Here is a 10,704-nt window from a genome sequence, read left to right as displayed (position 1 = left end):
AAACTTTCAATTTCTAGAATTATTTTGAAACTTTGAAAATTCATATAAAATTGAAATATCAATATAACTCAAATCCTAGTTTGAAATTTAGTTTTTCGTCGACTACTATATCACATATATTGATTTTGAATTCAAATACATGTTAATACATCAATTCAATAATTAAATGTGTCAAATCCAAGAGAAAATCACCTCAAAAGAACGCTCTCAACACGAGGATTCTGAATACATCGTTCGTTTTGAGTTCCGGCAACGTTTTGAGGTGGTTTTGGTTGATAGAACTTAAACTCTTACCTTTCTTTGCATGTGGAAAGAAGAAAAAATGAAATCTTATGCAAAAAAATGTCATTATCAACCTTAAATATCGTGCAGGTAAAGTGGTGTGTGGTGGCATGTTTTCAGCATGTGGGTGCACAACTCTTGCTGCCTGGAAGTTGTTCGACAGAGTTCAAAGCGCAAGCGCGTGTTTTAACAGTGCGAAAAAGTCGTCAACTTAAAATTGTAGATTATCTTTAATTTCATATTTCGTTGTCCTCACTCAATTTAAACATCAGACAACAACATTATGCTCATTCTACTAAAATGTGTCAGTGTCAGGACTTCAATACACAACATAATTCAGAGTGATTTTTCTCTTATTTTCGGAAAGATTTGGATAAAACAAAAAACATAAAAATTGTAGTTCTATATATGATCTTGAGAATGAATTTTATTTAATCTAATTTGAATTAATACTTCTCCAATGCGGTTCAGCATATTTTTCAAACATCAATCAAATCCTAATCCAAACCTTCAATCTAACAACATATTTTCCACTTTCATTTTCAATTATATAACTAATATACTCAATTATATGACAAATATTAGATAATCATGGATTATCGAGATTCAAAATATAATTTACGATAATACGATGCGAGGACCTTACAGGTTCTCTCATCTCAATGGTATTTATATCTCATTCCCTTGGAAGGGCTCTCAACACCTTTAAGGCAACTTCTATGTTTGTATACTATTTTCCAAGAGTTGTCAACTCAATAAGCCGCTGAATCTTTCATCAAAGTAATTTACTTATTCATTGCGCTTCGTCTTGATATTTTCAAATTTTTGCATTACAACAGTAAGTTTGTTCTATTTGGCCTAGTCGTTTCTTTACAAAGTTGAATCCGTTTTTCTCGAATGTCTTTTGCAGTAGCACAAATTTTGATCTTACTGAAGGTATTGTATAGAATATATTTGGCAACATTATCTAGATTTGCCTTCTTTTTATCATCAGGACTTCATTATGATTTATGCTTCTCGATCATTTGTGATGAACAGCAATTGCGGTTTTGACATTCGTGATCTTGATTGGTTCGTCGATGATTACATATCACATATTATTGTCTTGTGTAGCTAAATATGTATGCATTATAATATTCCAATAGTAAATTCTTCCTTGGAGAACAAGGAATATTGCTGAACAATGTCAATGATTTTGAAAAGTTCAGAGGTCGAGAAAACCCACTCCGATACCACTTGTTAAGATCGGTGGAGGTGTTTAGAGAGAAAGGTGAATAAACACAAAACAAATTTTTTCTTCGACTTTAAGCAAAAGAGACCTCAACTGGTATTAACAGTCAAAATCGGATCTCGATCTTCTAGGTTCAGTGGAAAACTAGAGAAATCGGTGCGTAAAAAGTGCAACTGAACTTAATGAACCAAATGAAATCAGTAGACTACAATCATTAACCAGATAAGAAATAGTACAACAGCTGAAAGGAAATGACATTTGCATTGTTAATTATTATGGAAGTTCAAAAAATGAAACCTTTCTATGTCGCTCTTTCTTCTGTTTTCATAAAAATTCCATTAAAAAACTTTGATAGTTACAATAATTTGAGACTATCCACTTCAGTAGGACTTACCACTGTCTAATTTAAACTCTTAGCAACTAGTTTTTATAACTTAAGATCAGTCTGCATAGAAAAACTCTTTCTGTCAGTTACAAGAAATCACACAAAGTACAATATGAAATTTGATGCACCATGAGTGAGATTTCATCACAGATGATCTGAAAAAAATTGTGTGTGTGCTTGTAAATATCAGTAGAGCTTGCGAATCTCAGATATAATAAGTAACAGATCGAAAAGAGAGTGTCTAGAAAGCTTTTTTGAATCTTTAGATGACTTTTTATAGGGAATTTGAAACATTTAGATTTGAAACGGCTATAATCCAGTCATGCCAAGGCTATGACAGAAATAGTACTAAATGTCACATGTCATTCCTTTTATTCCAAAAATAGTATGGAGCAATAAATGCCAGGAACATTGACATAAAACTGCACAATGTTTTTGCCCTTTATACCCAAAACATTTTGTGATACTTAGTTTTGATGATTATGTGTTTTCATAATTTAAGGAAACAAATCAGAGATGATCAGCCGACAAAACAATTCATTAGGCAGTAAATATAAAGTCTGTCTTTCCCTTAATTCAGTAGACTCTTAATAATTTAGAAAAGGTCTTCTAATATATACGCGTGGTTCTTCTGAAATGCGGTTTGCTGAATTTTCCTGTTTGCTGAATTTTAATACTTCCATATTTTTTAAGATTTGAGCATATCACCAAAACATATAAATATTCAACAATATATATATAGACACATACGTGTACATCGTTTAAACCTATTCATGTTAGGAGGAAATTGGCCTTTGCTGCTTCTTTTGCCCTTCTCTTTTCGTTGATCTAAGACCCCATATAACACCTCCAAATTATGCTGAAATGAGGTTAAATAGCATGCCCGATTTAGGATTGGTGATTTCCAGCCAAAACTTTTTTTAGATCGCTGTTGACGCTGTTTATGTTATTAGTTATTCATTCGGTTGTTGTCTCAGGTTATCTAGTACAAACTATGTAGTCTAAAAGAGATAAATTGCCGGTGTTTTAATATTTTTTTATGTATTTACTGGCCTGATATCTCATATAGTTGATATTATAGTATAGAAAATATGTTTTTCAAAATCATAGATGCGTCGGTTTGGAGCTTGACGTGCGTACACACCACTTGAAATTTTTATGATATGAATTAACCAAAAAATTTACTGTAAAATTTTTGGCGGACGGTGGATAGAAATATATATCTTAACCTTCTAACTATAGCCTCCTTAGGGTTTGATCACATCCAAAGAATATTATTAGCCTTTGGACCAGTTACACATTGACGCGTGGCACAGCGTGGGTAAGAAACCATCAGTTTTAAGGTTGCCCTTTTTTCACCTGTCAACCCTTCTCGAATTTGCGATTGGATGCCTTTTTTTACCGTCATTCTTCCACATCACATCGCGAATCATTTCTGGCCAAATTCTTTAATAATAATTATTGCTTATTTCTAAATAATTCGACCATGTTTCAGGTTCTTTTTCAGTTCATTTTATTTTACCAAAAATACTTTAAAGTGAAACGTTCCTATTTTCTAATTCTAACGAATATATACATACCAATTAACACATATTGTTTGTGCAAAAAATCTATTTTACTCATCATTATTAGCATTTATATAATTTTGGTCAATATAATATACAACATACACGATATCCTAATGAAATAAAAATATAGGAAATCAATTAAATTGATGTAAGCTAATTAGTTTCCTAGAAAGGGAAAAATTTAAGCAAAAAAGAAAAATTAACCTATGTGAGAAGAGATGAACTTATAGAAGTTGAGACTGCCCAGCCTTATGGAACACCTTAGAACCACCGGATAATCCCTTTAACCTCAAAATCAAGTTTCTCAGATTTATCAAAGCCCACAGAAAAAGAAAGGGTAATTAATTAACTAGCAAGCTTGAACTCCATGGAATCCCTCTCATACCACTAATACTACACCACTGTTCTCTTCTGACTTTTACATATATACAGACATATATATGTATATATATATATATATATATAGAGAGAGAGAGAGAGTAGAAATTTATAATCACAAAAAAGAAAAGGTGAAAGAAAGAAATGGGAAGAGGGAGAGTTGAGCTGAAGAGAATAGAGAACAAGATCAACAGGCAAGTGACTTTTGCGAAACGAAGGAATGGGCTTTTGAAGAAAGCTTATGAGCTTTCTGTTCTTTGTGATGCTGAGGTTGCACTCATCATCTTCTCCAATAGAGGAAAGCTGTACGAGTTTTGCAGTAGCTCTAGGTATAAATTAAACGAAACCAAACAAACAATAAACCTTACAGTTTCTGCAATTGCAACACACATATATTTATGTATATGGTATTAGCTGGGGAGGGTCTTTTTTATTTTTATTTTTTCCCTTTCTTTTCTTGAACTTTGTGAGATTCTTTTTGAATTATTTCGTTGTTAGGGATGGTTTGAGATCTGGGTTTGTCTCAATATCCAATCTTTTTTTATGTTTTATTTGAAGGGAGTGATTAGGGGAAGAAAGGCAATTTTTTCCATCTTTTTTTGGTGTTGTGAGAGATTGTTTTTCCATTTTAGTGATTGTTTCGAGTCGTATAGGACTCTGTGCTTGAGAGTATTGTTAGATCTGCCAGAGGAAACCACGAAAAGAAGATTGTTTCTATACTTGTGTTGATTTTCCGCAGGCTTAGCTGTGAGATTTAATTTGCTTCAGCCCTGCAAGTCTATTGCGCCTTTTGTGCTATTTCTTTAATTTCTCTCTTCTTCTTCGTGGTTCAATTTGGAGTTAAATATGTTCCGATCTAGTGTTTTATTACCCTTTAAAAGTTATCATGAAGCAAATTCAAGCTTTCTTTAGTATATATTAAAGAAGCATTTTACACTAAAATGATACCAAGAAATGGTTTCGAATCTGATTTCTGCAACCACCCTCAACTCCTCTCTGACTTTTTTCTCTTTTGTTAAAAATTATTATTGTAGATAATTTGAATCTGAATGGAAGGGTTGGATATCAATTCCTCCTGAAGATATCTTTGGGTTAAGTCTTTGCCAAGATCCAAAGTTTTTAGGGTTTTTTGTTAATCCTTTTTGTTTTTAATTTCTTCATGGAGAAAAGTCCAAATTTTCACTATATACTCATCTTAACCTAATATTCTTTTCATTTCAATATGTTTCTATGGATACTCACTAAGATTTCTCTCTGCCAAGTGATCCAAAAAAAATGCAGTTTCTTTTGAATCTAAGAAGCCTTGGTCTGTTTTCCCCCCTCCGAGTGTGTATTCTTGTGCGTAATTTTTTAAAATTCTTTGTTGAAAATATATCTATTTAGGGTTCATGGACTTGTTTTTTCTCATTTGGTTAGGGTTTTAATTTAGTAACATCAATCAACATACATAATTTTCTTTTCCTTGGTCATTAATTCTCAGATCTCTTGGATTTTACAAATATAACTAAGCCGGCCGGATACAAATATAAAGATTTTAATATTTTTCCCTGTTTTGCCTTTTTCTTGTTGGGAGGTTTGATTCAAAGCAGCCTTTTCTCCAGGTAATAAGAAGATGTTTCAGTTTTTATGGTGATTCAGGGTTTTTTCTTGCTTTTTACAATTTCTTAAACATTACATTCCTTCAAAAATGTGTATGAGTTGCCACAACTTACCCATGGGCAATTCACAGAACTTCTTGGGGAATTCGGACCCCTTTGTACTTCTCTATGCATTTTGATGTACATTCTGACAGTCCAAGAAGGCTAATCTTTGATTCGGCTCATGCTTTAATTACACATAAATTAAAGTTCTTTCTTGATGTGTATTAATTAAATTTTTAAGCTACTAATTACTTGTCTAAAATGGCTTGTGATGTTTACTCAGCAGCATGCTCAAAACACTGGAAAGGTATCAAAAGTGTAACTATGGAGCACCGGAGATGAACGTTTCCGCAAGAGAGGCACTGGTATTTGCTACACTCTAATTGTTGGTTTCATATAAATCTAAGTGCTTTTGGTGCAATTTTTTTTTATTATACATCAAGTTGATTTCTGGTCTAAAATGTGTTTAGAGTTGTATAAATCTATTTGCTCGTAATTAAGCCTATACTTAACAACCTTCAAAACAAGAACAAAACAATACTACGTAAACATCATAAACAACCTTTTTTTTCCTCGTGGCGACGTCTATACCTCCATTGTAAGAATAACAGAATAAATTTTGTAGAATATGTATGCTTGAACATATTTGTTTTGAAAGTTTCGATATAGTATGATATTCAACAAAATTAAGTAACATGATTTATTTTTTAAAAATATAATATATTAAAATTTAAACATATTCTACAAAATTAAATATGCATTAAAGTTAAAGTGTGAAAGGACAATTTTGAAATTATGATAAATGTTTCACCAAAAATTGTTGATATTCATTCATCTTTGTTTTATTAATAATATAGATATATGATTACAAGAAAACGTTTTTACGGAATAATAAAGTAATTATTCTAATAAAGATTTTGTAGAAGTATGTGACAGTTTTGAAATTAAGAGAAATGTTTCACCAAAAATTGTTAATATTCAATTTTATATCTTGTTTTATTAATAGTATAGATATATGATTACAAGAATACATTTTTACGGAATAATAAATTAATTATTCTAATAAAGACTTTGTAGAAATATGTGGTTTTGAGCTTATTATTAATATATATATATATATATATATATATATATATTCTTGTAATGAAACTTGGTTAAAATATTTCAAAAGCTCAGACGATTCTTAAAGACATTTCAGAGTGATCTCGAATTTTTTATTTGAAATTGTTTCATCTGTTTTTTTTCGAAATTTTAGCATTTCACTATTTGGGATATAATGAATTGACAAATTTTTAGTTAGTTGGAAGTTGTTTCTCAAACGAAGTTTGGTAAAAATGGTGAAAGAAAGAAGAAACTGTAACGTATCAAAATGTGGTGAGTTAAGAAATTGACTAGACTGGGTTTGATCATCAAAGATTGAAAAATTCTAGCACTGGTTATACAATCTTGCACTTCTGTTTTTGTGAAAAGATCAGCGAATCCGCCAACTCATGCATTATCTAGAGGCATTGTTTCTATGTCTGGTCGTGTAGGCTGGATCGATCTTTCGCCTACTTTTGTTTCTACTCTGATTTAGATCAATAAAATTCTCTACTTACTTCCAAAAAAATATGTTTATATGGTTCTACATATATTTATAGAAACACTTGTGATATATGTAATGTTTCTCTTAAGGATTTCTTGTCACATGTATCAGCCTAAATCAATTTGTTAAATCATATAGATTCTCGTTGAAAATTAAATGTAATTAATTTTATTACTTGTCTATCTTCATACATTTTTTAAGACATTATGTTTTGTGAATCTGATACGGGTTTTATTTATGTTTCAAAATTTGTGTTTCTGAAGTACTTGTTTTCTGTATGTATATTTTCCAAGCCTGAAAAAAAGTGTGTTTTGTCAAAAATACCCAATAACTTTGCTAGAAAAATATGGAAAAAGCAGATACTAATTCCAGAGAAAAAAGATGAAAGTAGAAGACTTGTAGTAAGCGTCGTTAATTGATTTCATTGGTTAATAATAGGAACTGAGCAGTCAGCACGAGTATATGAAGCTTAAAGCACGCTATGAAGCCCTACAGCGTTCACAAAGGTTTGTCAAATCCGACAGTCATTAAAAGATTATAAAAACATATACATAACTAATTGAAAGAGGAAGTTTGTGGGGGAAAAAGGTAAGTTCCAATGGTTAATTTTTGGTGGTATGTAATGTTAATGATGTTAGGAATCTTCTGGGTGAGGATCTTGGTCCTCTGAGCAGCAAGGAGCTTGAATCACTCGAAAGGCAGCTCGACATGTCGCTGAAGCAGATCAGATCAACACGGGTATGTACTGCATCTTTTCCATCGTGTGATGCAACAAAAACTTTTGATGAGTTAATAGAGAAAATTATCCATTCGTTTACTGGACCTTTTCGATCATCGTCTCCAAGTGAGATCATATTTATGTAAATAAATTTTTTGATAGTGAGATCATATTTATGTAAATAAATTTTTTGATAAATTGTGAATGGAAGCCAGCAATGAATTCTTGAAATTCGAATTCGCAGACTCAAGCAATGCTGGATACACTCACGGATCTTCAAAGAAAGGTGTGTAAGTTAAAACTTGATTTTGTCCACTAACCCTTAATTTAACAAGGTGTTAATTTGGGTTGTTTAATATGGGTAGGAGCATGCTCTCAATGAAGCCAACAAGAGTTTGAAACAACGGGTATGCCATCATGCATGCATATATATTCTTCACTCTACTTGCTTAATCCTCAATATTCACCGATGACCTCTCCAACATTCCAACTTCCATGAACAAATCATTCGCTCGACTACATTTCTTGAACTATCCTCACCATATATGTGCATCAGATGACGGATTCTTGATCATCAGTCGGCCTAAACTTTGATAATTTTGGCTTTGTTTTTGCATGAAGCTGATGGAGGGCAGTCAAATAAGTCTGCAGTGGAATCCAAATGCTCAAGATGTCGCGTATGGAAGGCAAGCAGCTCAGCCTCAGGCCGACGGTTTTTTCCATCCTCTCGATTGTGAACCAACTCTGCAAATCGGGTGGGATTAATTTGCATGATTCTGTGCTACCATATTAACAAAATTGTGAACCAAAATGAAGTTAAACATGTATTTTGAAAAGGTTTTAATTTTTGGTTAAAACTAACTAAATTTCTTGAAATTTTAGGTATCAGAACGATCCAATAGCAGCAGCAGGGCCAAGCCTGAATAACTATATATCTGGCTGGCTGCCATAATATATATAGATCAATGGAAACAAATGCAAAACGCGACTCTTCCTTAATTTGGTTGCATTTCTCCTTTTATGTGTCGTAAACGTGTTTGAATAATAGAACGACCTCTCAAAAGACTTTGCTATCATGCAAATATTGTAATTATTATTATTACTACTATATTCCACTTTTGTGGAATAAATTTGTGCAAGACTTTTTAATATGTTCTTAGCTTTTATTTCCTATTTATTCGGACTCAAACTTTGTGTAAATAAATTTTTTATGCTATTCTAATTGCAAAGCCATTTGTATGCGGTGGATCAAATACATATATATCATGTATTATTATTATATTATTATTTCAAATTAATTTGGTGGAAATTTTCTATATATTGCAACATTAATAAAACAAAACGAAGAAATGCAGAGTACTAAGTAATACAAGTTGCGAAATTATACTTTATATTTAGAATAAATATCGGATCCTTGCTCAAGTCTCACCTACCCATCTTCAATTTCAATCATTCGCACGATTTTCACCATATTTCCTTGCTGAACAAATTCGCCTTCTATTCTATCTTTTAGTCGTGTTTCATTTCATGTGATGTATTGACTCACGTGCGAGATAAAAATAAGATAAGTTTATTTTATCTATTATGAAAAATAATATTTTTGATATAAAAATGATAATTTTTTAAAAATTGGGTCGGGTTGGAGAATCCGTCTCATAAAAATTATTAGTAAACGAATCTCGTGAGAATTATTTTTGTGTGATGATAATATATGAATATAGCCCACAGTCATGGTCACATACTAATAATAAAAGATTAATTATTGTTCTCATAACACCAACGAACAATTTGTGTGAAATCAAATAGGTCAATTACCAATTTCGCTGTCACACTGCAACTTGCCTCTGTCCTAACTCAAATAGTGAAAGATGTACATAGGTTGTGTGTTTTTTTAAAAAAAAAAAGTTAATCAAATAATATAAATAATTAATATTAAATTGTTTTAAATTTAGAAGAATTGTTTAATTTTAAAAAAAAAGTTAAGAAAATTTTTTTCCTACTGTAAAATATGAGTGATACGAAGAGATTTTTAGTGGGATAATTGATAAAAAAAATTTTGATTTATTCCAAAATAATTATTATCATAGTCTCATCTTTTATATATCAAAAAAATTATCGTGAGACGTTCTAATGAATCTATTTTATGAGAAGATTTTTTGTTTAAATAACTCGTAAAAAATAGTATTTTTATTATTAATATGAACATGATTATGTATTTTACAGAAAAAAATATGCAAAAACAATAATACTATTTTATATATGATAGCACTTTTATGTCCCCACGTGACTTTTTTTTCTTTCACTTTTCATTTAAAAGTACCAATTGTTATTATTAGCACGCAATTACACAAAAGGAAGACACTATCCGTTGCCACGTCACCGTGTAATAGTTAAGAAAATAATTCAGATCGCAATGGTGTAATTTTGTGGATGTGGTGCGCCGATGTGAGAGGATAAGGCCTGAGTAATAAAGGGCGGCGCGTGTCAAATACTCGTCAGCGTGGACGTGTCAGCCTCATCCTCACAGTTCCAGTCCAATCATTTTTGGCTTTCTAGTACAGCGACTACCAAATGAATAGCATGCTCTATTTCATTTTCTAAATGCGTGTGCGATTAATTATTAGGTTAGGACGATAAAATTATGAAATGATTAAGAGAGAATGATAAAAAGAATGATTGAATTAGATAATTATAAAATAATATTATATTTGATATAATTGTTAAAATGAGATAATTAATAATATTTTGATTAATTGACAAAATTGTCTTTCCACTTTTACGGCGACGGTGAGGCGGTGGGCCTGCCGGAGACTGCGGCCGGCATGAGGAGGGGGTGGTCGGATACTGCGGCGGCGGCGGCGGTCGACAGGAGGAAGGGGTGGTCGGCAGCGGCGGCTGTCGACCGACGGTCGGCCGG

The 10,704-nt window shown here is 31.9% G+C and overlaps 1 protein-coding gene across 2 annotated transcripts; it reads left to right on the top strand.

Moving 5' to 3' along the window:
• Positions 1–3,855: 3,855 nt before the first annotated feature.
• On the top strand, positions 3,856–9,020 carry LOC142525592 (agamous-like MADS-box protein MADS4). 2 transcript variants are annotated; one of them, XM_075629913.1, is made up of 8 exons: positions 3,856–4,173; positions 5,771–5,849; positions 7,508–7,575; positions 7,708–7,807; positions 8,032–8,073; positions 8,153–8,194; positions 8,409–8,542; positions 8,670–9,020. In XM_075629913.1, the coding sequence occupies exons 1-8, from the start codon at positions 3,989–3,991 to the stop codon at positions 8,737–8,739; spliced, it is 720 nt and encodes a 239-aa protein (XP_075486028.1). In that variant the 5' UTR covers positions 3,856–3,988; the 3' UTR covers positions 8,740–9,020. The 2 variants fall into 2 exon arrangements, with proteins under 2 accessions (XP_075486028.1, XP_075486027.1); XM_075629912.1 differs by having other exon boundaries at positions 3,859–4,173; positions 5,768–5,849.
• Positions 9,021–10,704: the final 1,684 nt, after the last annotated feature.

The sequence above is a fragment of the Primulina tabacum genome, chromosome 14 (assembly GCF_025594145.1).
Source record: "Primulina tabacum isolate GXHZ01 chromosome 14, ASM2559414v2, whole genome shotgun sequence".
NCBI classification, from domain to species: Eukaryota; Viridiplantae; Streptophyta; class Magnoliopsida; order Lamiales; family Gesneriaceae; genus Primulina; species Primulina tabacum.
The sequence above is the reverse complement of the archived record's forward strand: the minus strand, read 5'-3'. Positions and strand labels throughout refer to the sequence as shown.

Coding starts and splice junctions, on each gene's coding strand:
- LOC142525592 (XM_075629912.1), top strand. CDS start 3,989: ATGGGAAGAGGGAGAGTTGAGCTGAAGAGAATAGAGAACAAGATCAAC. Junction 4,174..5,767: donor GAGTTTTGCAGTAGCTCTAG/GTATAAATTAAA, acceptor ATGTTTACTCAG/CAGCATGCTCAAAACACTGG. Junction 8,074..8,152: donor TCACGGATCTTCAAAGAAAG/GTGTGTAAGTTA, acceptor TAATATGGGTAG/GAGCATGCTCTCAATGAAGC.